The sequence below is a fragment of the Anoplophora glabripennis genome, unplaced genomic scaffold (genome assembly GCF_000390285.2).
Source record: "Anoplophora glabripennis isolate ALB-LARVAE unplaced genomic scaffold, Agla_2.0 scaffold87, whole genome shotgun sequence".
Taxonomy (NCBI): domain Eukaryota; kingdom Metazoa; phylum Arthropoda; class Insecta; order Coleoptera; family Cerambycidae; genus Anoplophora; species Anoplophora glabripennis.
In genome coordinates, this window is record NW_019416928.1 from 7,357 (window position 1) to 28,524 (window position 21,168).

The window sequence follows — 21,168 nt, forward strand, 5'->3', positions numbered from 1 at the left end:
TATTAAGTACTGTTCCATAGTTTATATTATTTAGCTTTTTAATATCCGTTCCTTTTAAGTTATGAGATTTGACAACAATGCATAGCCCAGTTCTCAATTGTGCATGCGCTGATACCAACCAGCGCTGTTGTGTAGGTCAAATTACCAAACAAATGTCGACAAAAAACTATTGATAGGTCAAAGGTAGTCTCTGTATAAATATTTCCCTACTCAAAGTTACCCGTATGTTACTTCAATGCATAAATCTTATTGATAATACAACAAAACCGTGTAACAAAATTTGTTTAATAATACAATGTTTTAGTTATTAATATTAAAGTAACCTAATAAAAAATTAGAAAATGTAACACAGATGTAAATGTTAATGTGATCAGCTTTGGATGGAACAAGTTAACATTAGTGAGCCGGACATAGTCTATTACATAGTTTGTAAATACTATGTAAATTAGTAAATTATATCAGAAATTAACGTTACAAAGTACTTCGCAATGCCTCTTTAATGGTAATACTATGTTTTCATGTTTAGTGTTATATACAGTTATGTCTTCTGCGGGTAGGTAAATGAGCATTTATAGAATCTGCGCAATATTTATCTTTTGAGTTGATTAGAAGTAAGTACATCGACGGAAAGGAATCTAGATTTGAATTTAAACAGATGCAGTTCTCTGAATTCTATAACTGCGAGAATAAACAAAAAATGTAAATTTAATAAAACTCGCGATAAATATTTATACAAACGATTCCCATGCGGCTAAATCAATCGAATTAGTTAAGCAAAGTTTTGCTACGTCGACACTGGAAAATTTCATGAAATCATAAAATGTTGGAAACGGATAGGTGTACTAATATAAAGCTAATTGAAGGTAAATCATGCTAATGCCTTGGTTATAGATCTCATGGAATGAGAAAATACCGAAGCAATTTGAATTAGCGATTAGTGTCCGGTCTCAAATTAAATTAGATTTTTTATGGATTCTTAGGGCCGGTACTTTCAGTCTAGATTAGATAAATATAAACCTCGGTTAAACTTTAACCCTTCGTTTCGGTTACATTCAAACACTGTCAACCATTAACCAGGAGTTAAAGTGGGCGTGTCCGTAGTTAAATTTAATCGGAGCATCTATCCGCGATTACCGCCTGATTAACGTGGTTTTGATACTTTTGACAGAACTGACGTTTTTAAATATAATGGATTTGAATGAATTAGAGGAGCTATTCGATGATAACGATGAAGAAATGATAAACTACGTGAATAATTTGCGTACATATGAAGTAAAAACACGCATTAACCATTTTGAAAAGTGTACAGAAGAACAATTTTTTAATAGATTTCGGTTTTCCAAAAACACTGTCAGGACAATCTTGCTTCCAGCAATAGAACCTATGTTGAAACGTGGCATTATATTGCAGTATGTATTGTTACAATATTATATCTTCACCTTTTATGTTTTATTTCAATTGTAGGTATCATGAAATCGATGCTATGGACCAGCTTTTACTTACTCTGAGATACTATGCTACTGGCAGCTTCTATATAACTGTAGGGGATTTTGTAGGAGTTTACAAGACAACTGCAGGTAGAATAATCAGAAGAGTTACAGAAGCACTGGTATCTTTACGCCCTAATTATATAAAATTTCCACGAAATGAGGACGAAATGAGAATAAAGAAGCAAGGTTTTTATCAATTGGCACGTTTTCCTCGAGTAGTAGGTGCAATTGATTGTACCCATATAAGAATACAATCTCCAGGTAATTTCGATATAAATTATACATATCCTAAGTTATATTTTAATAGTACTTTTATTTTATTTCAGGGGGAGATAATGCAGAGTTTTTTCGGAACAGAAAGAACTTCTTCTCCATTAATGTACAGGTAGTATCTGATAGCAATAACATGATAATGGACATAGTGGCAAGATGGCCAGGGTCAAGTCATGATAGTAATATCTTTCAAAATTCCATTATACGAAGAAGATTTGAAAATGGTGATTTTGGTAATGCTGTATTGTTAGGGGATAGTGGGTATCCACTACGTGACTATCTTATGACACCATTAGCAGAAGTTCATACACGAGCTGAACAAAAATATAATTCCTCACATATATCAACACGAACAGTTGTTGAGAGAACTTTTGGCATATGGAAGAGAAGATTTCCCATTTTAAGTTTAGGCATACGATGTTCTATTCCTCTAGCACAACAAATAATTATAGCTACGAGTATTTTACACAATATTGCAACACAAAACAGAGAAATACAAATACATGCTCCACATGAGGAAATTGAAGAAATTTTTGAAGAACCTCCTGCTCAACCACCACGAAGAAATTTTAATATAATTCAACAGCAATACTTAAATTATTTTGCAACACTACCTTAAGTTATTTATATTTGCTATTTTTCTTGTTAATTAAACCATTAGATGTATAATAAATATGTGTTTCTGTTTTTGTTTTATAAGTATTACTTTGTGGTTATCCAATCACTGTTATACATATTGTCTATGAAATAAGACGTCAATTTGAAAAATTTATTGACCAAAAATTAAATATGTATCTTATACCAGATTCGGTTTAAAAACGGCTAATAATAACGTGATGTAACCCTTAACATTACTATATTATAATTTACTTATCACAAAAGTAACACGTGATTTGTGTATAATTTATTATTAATGAGAATTAAGATAGCCCCAAACTTTGTTTAAGTTTCATATTCAGTTCGGATTTCAATATTTCTATTTTTATTTTTTGTTCTTCTTCTTGCAATCTGAATAGGGTCCTTAAGTAAAGTTTGTTCTCCTTTTTTTCTTGTTATCCATTTTATAGCTCAACACACACCGCAAAAGTAATTAAAAAATCGTAGATTTGACAAGGAATGTATGACACATGACATGCATCATAACATAAAATTTAAAATTTGTGTACGACGTACGTCTTTCCTACTATCCTAATTCAAACCCAGTTTACCTAACCTAGTGTTTGAAAAAACCGTAAAGTACCCAATATCCTTTAAACTTCAGTTAGTTTACTAGGATTAATTTATAGATCGATTAGTTAACGGTGTATTTAATCTAGACTGAAAGTACCGGCCCTTAGACGCGCTAATGGGGTGGCACATTTATTAAATACTTTTATTTATTTTAAATGTTAATAAAAGTTCCACTTGCGATCAATCAAAAACTCAAGGACTCTGTATCCTAGTATTGCGCAAAGCGTTTTTTTATTGGCATTCTGCTAGAAGAAATTTCTATTGTAGTATGTTTTATCGGCGAGTAAAGAATATATAAGTCTGCATTCTAAGTGGATGATGGATTTTATTAGATACATACGCAATAATTAGCTATTACTTTGTGTACTCAAGACCTAGGAATTCAGATAAAATTCTGAGATGAAGATTGTGTTTACTACAGAATCTAACGAATATGTATTCTCGATTAGCTCAAAACCTTTAGCGGTTTCTATACAGGGGCAATGACCTTCCACATAAAAATATGATTCAATTCAATGTATTTAGTGTAAAAAGTATAGTTTTATTATATAGGTACTAGTCATATGGGTCAATTCCTAAACTGCCCTCGAAGTTCAAAGCTGAGATTCACATTCTTATAGCTTGATCAAATTCTTTCACAAATACATACAGGGTGTAGGGGACCGCCTAGCCGGGTGTCTTGGCCGGCGGATTTCGATCTGCCGAGTCAAGCATCACGGACGTGGGCTGGAATTTGGATGGGTGACCTAAGGCAGGCTCGGGGACGTGGCTGGGGCAGCCTACCAAGAGACTTGGGTCGTCCAACATTTGCCGCACGCGTGTGGTCCCCGATAAATGGTAATGAGAGAAGAGCAAGAAATCTCTGCAACTCAAGACCATGCTATCATACATAAACTGTACGAGACTTTGCCACCAAGCCATCCGTGTAATAAATAAGATGGTTTGAGGAAAAGTATTCGAGTAATGAAGGAGGGTGTACAAGGAGCCTAATAAGGCCTAAGTGCCCTGGTGGAAGACAATTCCACCACCCCTCCGACATACATACATATATACATACATACAGGGTATCTGGTAAGTATATAGCCTACTCTCGGGAATGTACAGGGGAGGTCAAAATAACCCTAGTTTGTCATAAAAAAAATTCCTAAAGTGCCCCTTAACGGAGATACAAAGCCCCAAAGGGGTACTCAGCGATTTTCGATTCCGATTCTAACTTTTGAACCGACTTGTATAATTTAATGAAATTTTAATATTTTATGTAGACCACAAAGGCTCATAAAGCCATATTATAGTAGATGTTTTATACTGTCAGAGAAGTCAGGAACGGACTTGCCACCACACTCGTTGGGCCAAAATTTTGACAGGTGTCATTTTATAGAGCTGAAAACTGAATTTTGAAATACTTTGTTCATTCCTCTTTAAAAAAGGTACTCTACGTTTGTTTCCATAAAATTTGCCGTTTTCGAAAAAAATCAGTTTTTGTATATCACGTCATTGAAATAATAAATCAGAATTCTGCAATAAAGCACTAGTTGTTTTTATGTCGTTATTGACAACACTTGTAAACATTTTCTGATTGATTTGAGTACCGAAGACTAAATAATCGAGCATTATTCCTATAACGAATATGCTGACATGCATCTAATTTATGAACAAGCACTCGGCAATTGTGTTGAGACAAGAAGAATTTATTCTGATACATTTCCAAATCAACATTTATCGTAACGAACAATTTCTGAAAGGATTGATCGTAGCTTACGAGAAAGAGGTAAAGAGTCAAGTGAAATAAAAAAATGCGAAAAGTAGCTAATCTTTTGCTATACATTTTACGAAGTTTTTTGCCGCATCGTGGTAGTGAAGCGCCCCCAAGAAGAGGAAGGAACCTTCCGTTAGAGGAGTAATTTCTGGATGAGATTGCTGAAAATCCCTCCAATAGTGTAAGAAAGCTGTCGGTCCAAGTTCATGCGACAAAGTGGACCGTTCATGAAATCCTTCCAGAACAACTGCTACATCCTTATCACGTCCAAATACATGAATTGTCTCCCGCTGATTATCCTGCAAGAGTCAATTACGCAAATTGGTTTTTGCAACGATTTAGGCACCAACAAAGGCTCATTGTTAACGTATGGGCGGAGATTATTGGGATTCATCTTATTGGATCGTTGATCGTTCTTGTTTGAAGACATTAAATGGTGCCATGTATGTATGTATGTATGCCGGGGGCACTTGGGCCCCTTATACACCCCCCTTTCATTACTCGAGTACTTTTCTTCAAACCATCCTACACGGGTGGCTTGGTGGTAGAGTCTCGTACAATTTTTTTATATATGATATATTTGAGTTACAGAGATTTATTGCTCTATTCTCATTACCATTTTATCGGGGACTACACGCAGGTGTTGAGCGACCCAGGTTTCTGATAGGCTGCCACAGCCACGTCCCGAGCCTGTCTTAGGTCACCCATCCAAGTTCCAGCCTGCATCCGTGATGCTTACCCAGGCCGATCGAAATGCATCGGCCAAGACACCCGGCTAGGCGGTCCATATGGTGCCATGTATTTGCAATTCTTGTAACAAAGCTTAAATGATTTATTAGAAAATGTGCCCTTAGAAATTAGAAATCGGATGTAGTTTATGCATGACGTGCATTTTAGCAATTTAGTTCAGTCAGCACTCATCAAATACTTATGGTTATCAATAGATAGGTCGAGATGAGCCTATTTTATGGCTGCCGAAGTCGCCCGACATGACTCCATTGGATTTCTTTTTATGAGCCACTGGCAAAACTAAAAATTATGTTTTTCATTGCGAAACGTATCTTTAGCCGTTTGGCAACAACTAATAAATTTGATTTTTTTAAACCTATCTTGTACACCTTATATTTCTTTAACGAAGCATTTCTCGAATGTAGTGTATATAGCACTCATATTATTTTTTGAATCTCTATCGGTCCCGCATCGGAAACTGGGCCACCCTGTATATATTCCTATCTTTTGAAATCAGGATGTCCCACTACTTCTATTTTTTCAATTTTGTTCTGTTTGGTATATATCTATTTATAAATGTTAATATGACACAAATTAGCAGTAAGAAAATAAACTCTAGCAATAAGAAAATAAACACTTAGATTTCTTGCACCTTTTATCTGAAGAGGTAATTAAAAATTTTTTAAATTTATTTATAACGTAGATGATGCTTCTCAGGTCTTTCGAATACTTGTATGAGTAATTCTGTTATTTTATAAAAGATTAAAATATTACTAAACGTACAAGTTTTTTTTGAGCAGATTATAAGTAGGTAAATAACATGTTTTAAACAACTTGAATTTCATTTTTTTTTTAATTCTAAACAATAATTGATGGCTATTTGGCGCCATTCTGGAAAAATTAGTTTTTTTTACATATTTTATAAACGCTAGAATATATTAATTATTGAATTACGTTTTTATTTACTTAAATCTTCTGTGGCGAGCTGCGGGAAAGTTAAGCTTGAAAATTTAATTTATTTTTTTTTGTGCGCCTGAAATAAAAATAACGCGATATTATCATCGTAACGCAGTAGTGAATATTATATTATTGTTGTTGTCGTGTCAGTCGTGACACCTCTATCAGAGACATTGTTAAACGCTTGAGAATTCGTGCTCAATATAGCAGTTAAAAGTAATCTCATTATTGTTTTATGCAGGATGGAAGCCTCCATCAAGGCCTCGTAAAAAATAATGCCAACTGATCCGTCGAGCGTTCACAATTAGGTTTCTTCCATTACCTTTTTTCCGGCAATCTAATTGGTTTGCGATATTCTTGTTAGTCTGCATTTCCTTGTCACAAGTTTGCATTTACACTGAGGGAAATGTCTTTTGACCATAAGTAGAAATTGTTTAATCCTAACAAAATATCTGCAACAAATAGGCTCCAAAAAGGTTACGCTGTCATAATAAAAAACATTTTGCTAAAGGAGCCTTCTAGCTGTTAAAAAGTTAAAAAGTTATTGTGGTGTAGTACAATTTTTTATCTTAGTAAAAGTTCTCGCGGTTGCCAGATTGTCTAGCAAATATATTTTTTATTTCAAATAAGTCACTTTTTTGCCATAACTATGTGTAGTTAGTTAGATTCAATTATTAACCTTGTCGTTAAACTTTCTCATCCTATTTTAAAAGTTCCAGTAAAAATCAAAATATCTGTAGTCTCACCATCCCTCACTTTTTATTCTGTAAGCCAAAGTTGATACTAGACATCGGAAATTTTAGGGCGGCTGCAATGTGGTACAGCGTTAGCTGTAGGTCGGGTTCTCTTTTATGTAATTTTATTCAAACAAAAAGTTACACAATCGTTGCCTTCTTATAACTGCACTCTTTACATTATAAGTAAAGCTCGGTGTTTTCGTCGGATAGTCATAGGCGTGTTCGTCATAAACAAATAAATAAACAGGTAGGTATAAATAAAAATAAATAAATTTGGGCACTTTATAAGCGAAAGAGCGGTTTTTACCCCTTGGCGCATTCGACGTTATTAGAACATTAAAAATACGTATACACGAAGCAAACGCTTAGCCAATAACTGCCATTATTACCGGTTTCGTACGGTGCGCTGTAGCGAAAGGCCGATGTGACGGCTATGATTGTCCGACCGTGTCCCGAGCTCTAATTATAAGATTATAAAGGGTCGGAAAGTCCCCATGCTTCATTGGCCACTACGTGAGAGCGATAAAGTAAATCATAGAAATCTGTGCGATAGAAAAGGATGGCTATAATGAAGGCGCCTCATAGTCACCGCCCGTTTCGCCCTTCCAGAAATAAGATCCACTTCCACTTGTAATTCAGCGACCGGTGGTCATCTTTGTTTTCGTCGTTTGGCTTTTTTTTAATAGATGTCACTACTTATACAATTTCGACTTCGGTATTCCGATATGATAATACCAACCGTAAACAGAGGGCAGTACAACGCGTAACAAAGAAAACTTTTTACAGTAGCTAGTAGATACCTCCGTTTGTAAATCTAGGGACCTTGTTTCCCCTACTGAGAAGTTATTCATTTAGTTGTTATTTAAGTATACTTTTTAAAATGACTTAAAAATCCCAAGAAATAAAGCAAAATTGCCTATTTCCCCAATTCCAAAAAAATCTGTAGATCTGGCATCACTCTTTCTAGGACTGCGCCTCACCTTATACAAATTAATAGAAGGACAGTTAATTATTTCTTTTAGTGTATGTTCGTTTCTTGAACTATTAACTTGATTGACAACTGGGAGATGATCGCATTTTTTATTATTTTATTAAATGAAATGATTCAAGTTGGTGGCATTTCTTTACTTCAATTAATTTCCTGTCTAATATGTCATAGGATATCATATTTATTCTGCAATACTTATGTTTTATTACTTGGGCTATCTGATGTCATTTAACAAAATTGCTGCTCTGCACACCTTAACCTAGTTTTCATAGGTTAGACTGTTTTCATTAGTTGCGCAATAACGAATAAATAAGATTGTGGAGCGAATACGATTTTCGGCTTAAAATTATTAATTAATGCTAAAGAGAGAAAATATTAATCTCTTGAGTAAAATGGAAATACTTCAGCGTTTTGATAAACTGAATAAATGATGGTGTAATACAGGTGGTACAGTCGGTTTTAATGAACAAACTATGTTTGAACGTCAAAATTAAGGCCGAATGATAAGAATGGCCTAACCTAAAGTTTAGTAAGAGCCATAAATGAAAGCATATTTTGATTTATTAATGCGGTGGAAATAGAATAATACTTTGACTTGTATACGAAATCTAATGTTTTTAATTGCAGCACTATTAATAGACATAATTTAAATGAATTTGTAAATGTTACTTAAAGGGGAATTTGCTGCAACATAATTTTTTTCAGATATTAGAAAATTCGATACCATTTTCAGAATCTACCGATCATTTCATAATTTTCATAGAAGTTGGCGAAGGATTAGTTCTCCTGTAAAAATTTAATTTTTCTGACAATCTACAATAGTAAATCGAGTACCGATAATTAAAAGAATGCATTGGTTTAAGCCCAGGAGATTTTTTTTTCATAATTTTCAAGGCGAAATGGAAATTTTAATTTTTTTAACTCCTAAGCTTTAGAAGTTCAGCAAATGATACTAAATTTATTTCTTTGAATATTGTCAGAAACTGATAACATTTTAATCCTGTTTCCTAAGTGTCAAAAATATATTTTATCTTGAACGTAAAAGATTTTTTTTTTTTCAGGTATAAAAAATTCATTCCTATACAACTTTTACTTATTAATTTATTTAGATCAATTGTTATAATGTTACGACAACTTACTTACGTTTGAAAATATGTTTATTTCAATTAATAGAACAAATTTTACTCAATCAATTTTTTGTACCCACAATACATATGAACCGCCTAAAGTGATCCACTAGTGGAATAAAATGACTTTATTTCAGTAGAATAATGAAAAAATAAAACCTATAATAAATCAAATTTAATTTATTTACTTATTAACATTCACATTTACATTTATAGTAATATTTCGTTTTTTGTTTTATCATATTTAAGTTCCTTTCCGTTAATAACAACCCTTGTACATTGTTGCCATCATTTTCGGAACGCGTAACATCTGCCGAACTTTTTTATATTACATATATTATAATATTTTCCTTGGACTTTCCTTGGAATATCAAGTTTGTTAGATATAGACTCGTCAACATAACTTTCTGCTACAGATGAGCTCTTCCATGCACCATGCCGTTTGATGGTTGTAAGATCAGCACCTTTATTGGACAATAAAGTTGTTGAAGTGCGCCTCATACAATGGCCAGTATATGCTTCTTGATTTGCGATATTCAGGAATGAAGCAACTATTTACTACATACTACTTTCGCCAATGTGTGATTCCAAAAGACTGAAATGTACATATATTTTTGATGAACGTATCTTAAAAATAATATGTCTTTTGTTGGGCGCAGAGAGCAGTATTCACGCGAAATCGTTCTATAATTGTAAATTTTCTTGATGCCCGTCTTGGTGTCAGGTATTGAATCAAAGTCCTGCAAGTCACTAATTTTCAAATTTGTCAATTTGTCAGCATCGATAGGCACCAGAAATCCCTATTATTAGTGCAACCTAAAATAATTCAAAGTTCACTATATACCTAACAACATGTAAAAGGTAGAGATATTACCTTAATCATTAAATATTCTTTATCGGAAGCCCCAGTCAAAAATTCTTCAATATGTGCTCTTTCCAATACAGCAGCTTTTTTTGCTTTGTATAATCTCAATTCACTCTTCAAATAAGATGTAAGCTTGTTATACAGGGTGTTAAAAAATAAAATATTTCAGGAGGTAATAGTATGAACCAAAATAAGCAGAAAAGTCTTAATAAATATGGGTCCGCAAAGTAACGGTTGCGGAGATATGGACCACTATTCGTTTTTCAAACATTTTATTTTATTAGAAATAAACCAACAAAGGAAGCTTTTAACAAACAAAAAACAAAGTTACAGAAGATGTTCAAAGTGCCCTCCGTCCATTTCCAAGCAGGCACGACATCTTCGTCTCAACGATATTCGAACTCCTTCGAAAACACCCTCCATGGTTTGGATTTCTTGACACTTTTGATTAATCCGTAGCTGCAGCTCTTCCAGGCTATTTACAGGAGTACCATACACTAATGTCTTCAAATATCCCCAAACAAATAAATATAGAGGGTTCAGATCAGACGATCTTGGAGGCCATAAAACAGGTCCGGCCCTTCATACCCATCTTTGTGGAAAAGTTTGGTGTAAATGCTCTCTAACGGCCATGGAAAAGGAGCTGGAGCACCATCATGCTGGAACCACATTTGTTGCCTCTGATTCGAAGGAATGTCTTCCAAAAACTCATACAGTGTGTTCTGTAGAAAGTTGAGGTAAGCAGCGCCTGTTAATCGGTTTGGTAAAACAACAGGACCTAGAAACCTGTCACCTACAATACCCATCCAAATGTTTAATGAAAAACGTGCCTGATGTCCAGATTCTATTAGAGTATGAGGATTTTCGTCGGCCCAAATATGCGTATTGTGAAAATTAAACACTCCATTTCTTGTGAACTCGGCCTCATCAGTAAAAAGAATGTTTGCAAGAAAACGAGGGTCTTCAGCATCATGACGTAGAAACCAGCGGCAAAAAAAACAAACGTACTTGATGATCATTTATTGGATTTAAGGCCTTTACTCGTTGCATATGGTATGGATAAAGCAGTTGTTTGCGAAGGATTCTCCAAATAAGATGACCACTAATTCCTACCTCAGCTGCTATTCTCCGCACACTCGTACCTGGATTCTGCTCTACCAGTGCTAGAATTTCTTCTTCTGCTCTAGGAGTGGATACCGACCTTGGTCTTCCGGATAAATGGCACTGTTTGCTCAAGGAACCGGTATCACGCAATCTTTGGTGAATTCTTCCAAACATGCGTTGTGAAGGAAAATGGCGATTTGGATAAGCGTCAACATAAAGACGTCGCGCTTCGGTGGCGTTCCCATTAGCACGACCATACATGAAATGCATGTCTGTTAATTCTGCGTTAGAGTAACCAGCCATAGCGAAAGAAAACTTGTGCACTGAGAACAACTGTCAAATACGTACTGTTTATTTCACTAAACATCAACCAACTATTATAAGAAAATACACAACGTTTTTGCAAAATAAAAAAAGGGGCTAAAAAACATAAAACATCCATATCTCCGCAACCGTTACTTTGTGGACCCATGTTTATTGAGACTTTTCTGCTTATTTTGGTTCATACTATTACGTCCTTAAATATTTTACACTCTCTTTTTAACACCCTGTATTTTCCAATATTAATATTTTTGCAGACCTTTATAGTAGACTTCAACATCGAATACTTTGACCACATAGATGAAATTGCATATTTTTTCTTCAAATTTAAAAAATACAATAGCATGATTTCTTCATTCATTGTCATTACTCTCCTTTTTCACTACAGTCGTAGTCGGCGAACACTTCTTCGTAATGTTCCCTGGATTTCGCTGGCAATAAATGGAAAATTGCTTTTTGAGCATCTTCAAAAACAGCCACAGGAACACAATTATTTTCTTGCATTTTTACCATTGCCTTTTATCCACTTAAGAATATTAAACTCTCGAACTCCGTTCTCGCGTTTAAACATTCTTGCGTGGATAAAATGCTACTTAAAACACTTATACAATAAATAACTATAATATGGTTATACATATTTTAACACAATTTTTTTTCGTAATTTTTTTTTTTTTTTGGTTAGTGGGATACATACTTGTATTTATACTATAACGGTCTAATCAATTTTATGTAAATATTAAATGTTTTACTTCTTTTTTCGCCAATTTTAACAATGTTTCCACACATAGTTGCGAAGTCGTTTTGCACTCTAGCGTGTTTTTTATTCGGTGGAGTTCACAAGAAAACTCTTCACTCTTGAATACAAACATTATACTTCCCAACATAGAATAAAAAATAACTATTTTTTTACATCAATTGTATGTTGTACCATCGTAACATAACGCTATATTTTACAGTGTTTCTTTTGCAATACAATGGATATAAATAAAATCCATGAACGACCGTTAATTATACACCATCGCATTGTATTTTAGTAAAGAGATTTTCTACACACAATTAATTAATTATGCTACTGGTGTCTGCTGATGCAGAAAATATCGTTTATCCCACGAACACGGAAAATACAAGTAATACCTTATGACACATAAGATCTAGATGTACAAGTTAGCCTAGCACCAAAAAATATCGTTTTACAAGAAAGTTAATTAGGATACAATAATCTGACATGATGCTGTTTGCTTGTTCAAGTACTTGTAAAACGACATGCAACTATTGTTTTTCTTATGAACTTCATAATGGATTCATTTTAATTTACCACATTTTTATGATTACAACCAGGTATGTGTCATATTTATATTCTATAATCAAACTCTGACAATTATCGACAAATCAACCTGATGCTCATTTGCCTCAAGATTTTTGTCCTTAATTCATAATCTGTTGTCATGATCACAACTCGGTTTTATTCCAGACAGATTTGCTACCAATAAACTGGTGTCAAGTGTAAATCAGTGGTCCCTCGAGTTTGATCGTGGAATCCTGTCGACCGGCGTTTGTTACTTCTCCAAAGCCTTCGACAGTATCTCCAGATAGAGCTTGATCACCTGCGACTTCGCGGATGACTGAACTCGTGGATTCAAAGCTATTTGAGCAATAGAACGTTTTATGTCGCGTTAGATCAAACTTTTCTTCTTTTACCAGCTACGATTTGGTGTAACACAAGGATCTATTCTTGGTCCACTTCTGTTTTTATTACCTAATGACTATTCCTCATATTTTTTATATGGAAAATATAAAAAGTATGGAAGCAGCACCAAATCATTCAAACTAATCCTGCAGAAGTTGATTGTTGGTGCAGTACTTCGTTAATTCTATTAAACACAAATAAATGTACCGGCCTTCACGAGGGTAACACATATTCCCACCACCCTTCTGCTATTGATGGAACCCGAGATAAAGTAGTAAGGTAACAGAATGATTTGGGAGTGACAATTACTGCTGTACTCTTCGTATATGAGTGTGTACACTCAAAGGGTGAGTGTGTATATGAGTGTTTGAGCGAGTGTGTGAGTGAAAGTATGCGAGTATGTATATGTGCGCGGATTCGTAAGAACAGAGCGTTTCAGTAACATGCAGTAATAAGACAATTGTGGTAAACCTTTAGTGCTCCGTCATTATAGCTTTAAGTTTGAAATTCCTTGGAATAAAAAAAGATCTGGAATGACTATATCTTCCCTAAACTACATCTTTGTAAGCTGTTACTCCCATCGCCATCTTAACATATAAATTTTACAATATAAAATATAAATTCCACGAGTAGTCTTCTGTGAAGTTCTTCAATGTCAGTAATTTTCCAATTACCAATACTGTGAATTATTTTTTTAATTAACAATTAATTGATTCATCGAGTGATAGGTGACTAGGCGTGGATAATTATCCAGTTGGTCCATTTTTAGGTCTGATCGTCAAGCTTATGTGCACTAACTATTGTTATTATGTTCGTCTATTAGTTTCAGGATGTGATTCTTAACCGATTATAGATATTGTATATTCCTAAAAATCATTTTTTGTTTTAGAGGACTTTTATTAATATGATTTATTCAAAAATTACCGATTCAATTGTTCTGGTTATGTTAGTACTAATGGCAATCTCAAAAGGTTTATCGTTAGTCAAACCCCAAACGTAAAAATGTAGACTAACATTGTAAACCTTCAGTACGAGAAGAAAATCATTAAATAGTAGTAAATATGTTAAACGTTTGTTACAGAAATTGTTTTAATCTTGGTCAGTCTCTCAGCTTTGTAATAATTGAGTAAATCAATTCACAGACATAGGGGCTACCATATACAAAAGAGTTTTCCTACACTGCAAAAAATTGAGAGAATTTCTAGCAAAATTTCCATATTTCTAAATTTTACATTTAATTTACTGAAAAAAATTGTCCCTTTAAAGAAATGAAGTAAATATTCTTTATCTGCTCCCACTATAGTAAATTTACTATTAATACATTGTTTTTAAGGAAGTAAGTGAATTTTACCGTAGAAGTGGAAGTTGTTATAGACAACGGGAGGTAAGTGAGGTAACTTACCTCCCTAGGGAAAAAAGCGATTTCGAGTTATAAATGAATATTTTGTGAACAAATAAATAGAAATATTCGATAAAAATTACATTTCATTAATTATTATGAATGCATATAGTAATTGTCCAGTTATTACATTTAGTAACAATTATTCCCCTCGCGTTTACTAATTGTCACATTTTTCTCAAAATAATAGATATACTAAATTATCGGACAAGGATGATAAAATTAAGTATATTTGAAGAAGAATAAAAAAGAAATTACAATTGTATGTAGGGAATATTTGCAAATAAAATTTGATTTTTTTTAATATCCGCAAAAAATTTTTAGTATTCTCGTAACATTTCTGTACTTTAACTGGAATTTTCCTCAAAATGTGATATGATCATAAATCGGGCATATGAAATATATTTTTTCTTGTTTGTGTATCAAGATACCGGCAAGCAGCTTATTGACTTCTGTTCATGTTCATCCCAGTTCCTGTGTACAATTAGTTGTATTTTGCCTAAGATAAGTAAATTGCTCTTTAAACTTATTAAATGTGATATATATAGATGTTATCTCATAAATATTAGGTGTTAAACTAATTAAAAATAACCTTTGTGCAAGTGTTTCAGTATATAGGTTTGCCTATTTATTATTCAGCCATTAAATTAATTAATTTTAACAACTTATAAGTTAGTACGATATAAAATAAATGGTTCGAGTTAGATTTTGTGCGTTTTTGAATTTAATGCACTATTATGTCGTGTCAAGTTCATTTCAGTTTAACGAAACTCTCTCATATTTTTTCCATCAAATATTTACTTGCTCACCGCTGACACTAGCTAGGTTAATATATTTCGTTCTAGTTTCAAATAATAGCAGCAACTATTTTCTGGTTAAAAATATATAATGTTATTTCTCAGAATTTCATGTTCCTGGAAGTATTCAAGAGTCACTCTGTTTCAAGAGAAAGTTATAAACTTTATTAAAAGAATTAAACAAGCTACTTAAAGTAATACATATTTTTTATTAGAGTACTTTAGTGTATTGTGTATTATCTTGGTTGTACACCGTTAACAATAGTGAAATCAAGAGTAATATATTTATATTTTTTAATGATATAATTTTTAATTTTTTTTTAAACATTGTGTGAACACTATTTTTTCGGTAGTCTCCTCTAAGCTGCTCGGGTGCACTAATTTTTCGAAAATGGCGCAGCCGTTTTTGTATTCTGAGCACAATGGTCTTATTTTAAATTTTATTTTATAAAAGAGTTGCATCTAAAAATGGCAAAAATCCAAATTTCGCAAAAAAGTCAAATTTAGAGGATTAAAAAAAAATTTTGAAATGTAAAAATCCTTTCTTGTTTGTGTGTTATTAAAATGCTGTAAAATGTAATTTTCAAGAGTATTAAAAAAATGATTTCGAACACAGGCACAGGACCCCACCCCCATTTGCACATTTTTACATACGTTTTGAACATTTTTGCTCCCATATACTTTTGTACCGCGGTCAGCGACAAAATTAGAGGGAACATCGTTCCTTCATAAAAATATTGAACTATTAATAAATGTCTTTATTTTTCAAAAGTTTACAAAATTTCCTTCAATACAATCATAATGTTTTTAAAATATTCTTTTTGAAAAATTCTCCAGTATCTATGACAACTAATGTCGTCTGTTACAGATTTGCAATATTATTTATGCGAGGTCTGTTCAGAAAATAACCGAACTTTATGTTTTTCAACTTTATTATTCATTTTATACGTTATTGCTTCTTGTTTCCTTCAAGGTACTCCATAGTCCTTTCTCCTATTCACACATTTTTCCCAACGGTGTTTTCATTTCGCGAAGCAGTGCTGGATAGCTTCATTTGAAATGGCATTAAAATCTGTGACGTTTTTGTTTTGTGATACAGCTGGAACCAGAAGAGACGATTTATTGAAATTTGGTAGTTATGAGTAAACTTCACTTCTGACCTATATAATATTTCGTTATATCGGCATGGGCGTGGATAAAATTACGTAACAGTGTATTTAAGGAGAAAAGAATGGAAGTTTTGAGTGCATAATATTAAAATGCAATTAAAATATGAATGTCCGCCATATGGAATACGTCATTTTGAATTTTGTCATTCTGCCTTCAGATTCGTAATCAGAGACCCAAAAACCCCCACTACACATAAATTCATGCATTTTAAAGATATTTTATTTTTTTTGTCCGCCATATTGAATCCGCCATTTTAAATTCCGTGATTTAGAGTCCAGATTCGTAATCATAGACCCAAAAATCCCCATTACAAAAAAATTCATGCATTTTGAAGACATTTCAATTTTCTTGTCCGCCATATTGGATTCGCCATTTTGAATTTCGTGATTCTGAGACCAGATTCGTGATCAGCGACCCAAAAAATTCTTCATATGGAAGATTTATAGGAATTGAATGTCTTTCGCATCTCTAAGCTCTTTAAAGATTCCTAAGGTGGCCATATTCCTGGCTGAGAAATAGTGAAATTTCTGGCGTTTTTAGGTACTGAAATCTTTAAAAGTAAAACGTGTAGAACAAAAGTAAACACAAAAATAAAATCCTTGATGTTTTGTTTATTCATTGTTACCATTTAAATTTACTCAAATAAAATAATAACTAAAAAAAGCGTTTGTAAAACATGCGTTTGCTGTTATTCTAACCCCACACTTTAGGAATTATTTTCACGTATTATAAGTAAAAGTAAACAATTTTATATGTAGGACTAAGCAAGTAAATGTTATAAGAATATTTACATGTGGAATTATATATAAAAAAGTTAGTATTTTCGTAGATTTCAGTACCTAAAACCTTGATGGTATGATCGTTTTTTGCACCTGTTTATTCGTTTTACTGCGGCGTCTTTGAAAATACTCGGGTGGAATGACATAACATTCCTATTATTTGATAAGCTTTAGATTATTCAGTTATTAAATGCTTGAAATTATTTGTCTTTGCGGAAAACACTATTGAAAGAATATGGGGCCCTTAAGCGAGGTTTCCCCGGCATTTAAGGGGGTGGAGGGGGAAAGGTTGGTGAGGGGGTTTGTCCGTTTAGCGTGGAAACGATTCAGTATTCAGAAATTTTTTCAGATTTTTTCAGCCAAAAATAAATTAGGCCAAAAACCGGCCTTAGGGGCCCTCCTCTTTTAATAGTTTTATTTTGACATCTTAAATAATCACTTAAACATGTTGCACTCAAATAACAATCACGAAAACTAAACGAGATCAACAATTCAAGAACATGTGGTTATAGAGGAAGTTATGCGCAGCGCAATGCTGTCAACCGTATATCACTAAATATCCCTATTACCGCGTAATTCAAAATGTTCGGTTATTTTCTGACCAGACCTCGTATTTGAATAAACGATTTGTGAAGCAGGAATGTGTAGTGAACTAAAAATTTCTCCGTTTTTTTCGTACATTCTTTCTGTTGGAGTAACGAACATATAAAAATTTTACTTTACAATAGTAGGTATAGTAACTGTACTTAATAGAATTCTGCTATTCTGCAGCTTTCCCTTGAAATATAATACTGGATATTCAATAAAATGTTCAGTTCAGTATAATTTCTCTTAAAATTGTCGTTTTATTATGTAAATGTTATGAAATTTTTAAATTACTAAGAAAGCTTATTGTATTTGGGAAAACTTTCTGTTTGAACATACTGTTTTATATTCTAGGTAACATTTTCGAATTTCCTGAAAACATGTAACAGTATTTTTTACCAAAATTACCAGTTTCAATAACTTCCTCGTATTCGTTTATTTTTTTAAAATAAATTTCTCTTCAGATTGCATACTTTAAATCGGAATAAATATAATTTTTAATTTAAAAAATGGTTAATTTTAAATACTTTTCATTTAAATTTTTTTTGTATCACATCGTTTTCGTAATTCGTTTATTTCCGTTGATTTTGTAAACACCACCGCGCAAATATATTTTTAAAGATGAGGCGAACTCTTCTTAGATTTTATTAATCATTCCAACAAAGACACCACTCCTACATTATTTGTTTTTATGACATAAACGCAAGCAGAGGCGTCACGTACATTTCGTTCTTAATGCCTCTTAAAAAATCGTCAGTTGCGGAATTCCACAAAGTGACCTCTTTCGCTTTTATTACAGTAGCTGCACTAAAATCGCGCATATTTATGTTGACTGTCGAGATTTGAGAAGAGACATAAAGAGACCGATATGTCTTACTCATTGTAAATTGCAAAATTTCGTGGTTTATAGCTCTCTGTGAAATTCAAAACGCGTAAGTTACGGATGAATAAGTTTGATACCTACTTGGTACTACTTTTTTTCGCAGTTTGCAAGTCGGTCAAGAATTTGTTCTAAATGTTCTTATTAGTTTTTTAAAACGCATTACTACCAATGTCAAAGAATTGTCAATCGTAGAAAAGTGGTTCAACAATTTCCTGGCTGGTTGCCACGTCATCGGCTTAGACATCTTGACATTTCGAAAATGACTGACAAATTGGGAATTAAGTTATTCAACGGTTAATTTGTTTTTCCACCGCTAATGTGATTTTTAAATAATATTTCTTTTGAGGCTCTTTAGGACGATATTGCTTATAACTTTTAAACGGGAAGTAATATAGAAAATTTCTCTACTAAAAGTTTATTAGAAAAAAGAGAGCTTTTTAACAGGAAAAAAATTTGGGTATGTTTCTGGAAAAGATATAATTGATGACGGCATTAGTCGTTTCTGTACAATCCCAAAGATAATACTTTCTTCTGAAAATGGAGCTTACCTCATCCCTTTTAACACCACGTGTCCCAAATTTTATTTAAATTTTTTGTATCCTAACAGTAGGCCTATACTCTCGAGTTTGAGACACCCTGTACATATATTTTAAACAACGGTACAGTTTATTGTGTAAAATAATGCGTAATTATTGTTATGTTTGCGCAATTATTGCGAATAAAATAAACTATTTTATAAAAACATGCAATGATTTTTTAAGAAAAAACTTGTTGAGTGCCGCTGACTTGATTGTAGCATTAACGCATAATGTAGACCAACTAGCGTTGTCGGTGTTAGACGGAACTCTCAAACTTACAGGCAAATATCTTCAGACTTTGGCAAATATCTTCAGATCCAGTTTCTAGTTATTAAAAGTTTCAAATAAGATTTTACTGGGTATTTTGGTATGTCAATTACTTTTACAAGTATATTTTGCAAACGAAACAATGTTTAATTCGTGACAAATCGCCCAATCTAGTAATGGTGGTTTCGTCCTACTTTCTTTAATTATTGAAGGGCAAAGTCCTTTATGCAATGCAAAGATCTTGAATCGTACCCAGCATTTACCAGATACCAGAATTGACGCTCGAACACCTCTCAGGTTGGCTTCGCAGAGGTCCCGCAGGGTACTTCGCATTGGATTTCGGCTTTTTGCCTTTTATAATTTTGCTGATCTTTGGATTTTGCTCAACTCGTGCAGGTATCTGAGCTGTTGTTCGGTGTGGTGGTGTATCTTTATATTGTGCTTCCTCAGTTCAAATTTGACAACGTTTGGAAAACATATCTTCAGTTTTAAAAATTCAGAACTGGGGTGATTTTTTCGTATTTGCCGCGCCTCATCAGCGGTCCCTCTATCAATAGCACTGATGGTTGTAGTATAACAACCCCGATTGAAAAAAATAAACGTAGTTGTGGACAAAAATATGTGATCGTCATGAGGAATACCTACGTTGTATACAACTATTTTTGACCGAAAGGCGCTGGCTACTAACTTTAAAGAGGGGAAATATGGTTTAAATTTATAAAACAAAAGCAGAGTAGATAAACCTAACCTTATTATTTACATACAACAATCTTCAAATTAAACATGTGACAAGTAGAACAAAAACATTAACAACCATTTAACATAAAATGAGAGTGCCAGGCTCACCTAGAGCTCCCGTGGGGAAAGAGCATGGCAGAGAAACCCACGATCGTTGCTCTAACTACCCAAATATAAATACAAAACAACCGCTAACCAAAGGCATAAATTAAGATCCTTTGCTACTGATAAATAACACCCGACTCATTTAATGTCTCACTAAATATCACCTCACTCGAATTTGACATACACACTTCCAAGTGAAACTGAAGAGGTTTGGTGTTAGTTAGCTGGCAGGGCCGGAAGGTACTGGAGTCTCATACGGGAGGCAATCCAGCTATGAGTTGAGATTTCGGAAGATCTATTTTAGCAATTCTTTTTTTGTATTTAATTATTCTTTTTTTTTCAGATTCGTTCTTCAAGGGCGAACATGTTAGTAAATTCAACAAGGCTCTTATATGCGTATGACATAAAGTGAGCACAAGAAATGCTTTATTATTTATTTTTCGAACAATGTAATCATGATAAAACAAGTTAAATGTGAAACAAAGGAGTTGTTATTGCAATATCTGGGCAGTCACGACAATATATACATATTTTAACATGTAATAAATAATGAGCAATCGCTAATAATAATTGTAACAATTTTACCTTAGAAAAATATATGCC

General features: G+C 33.3%; 1 protein-coding gene across 1 annotated transcript in view; it reads left to right on the forward strand.

The window, feature by feature from the left end:
• The first annotated feature begins 1,483 nt into the window (after positions 1-1,483).
• Positions 1,484-21,168, forward strand: part of LOC111692024 (putative nuclease HARBI1) — a 46,907-nt gene continuing 27,222 nt past the window's right edge. Inside the window, exons 1-2 of the mRNA XM_023455697.1 lie at positions 1,484-1,751; positions 1,817-2,238. Of these exons, the coding sequence (XP_023311465.1) occupies positions 1,484-1,751; positions 1,817-2,238 (690 nt within the window). The remainder of the gene's footprint in view (positions 1,752-1,816; positions 2,239-21,168) is intronic.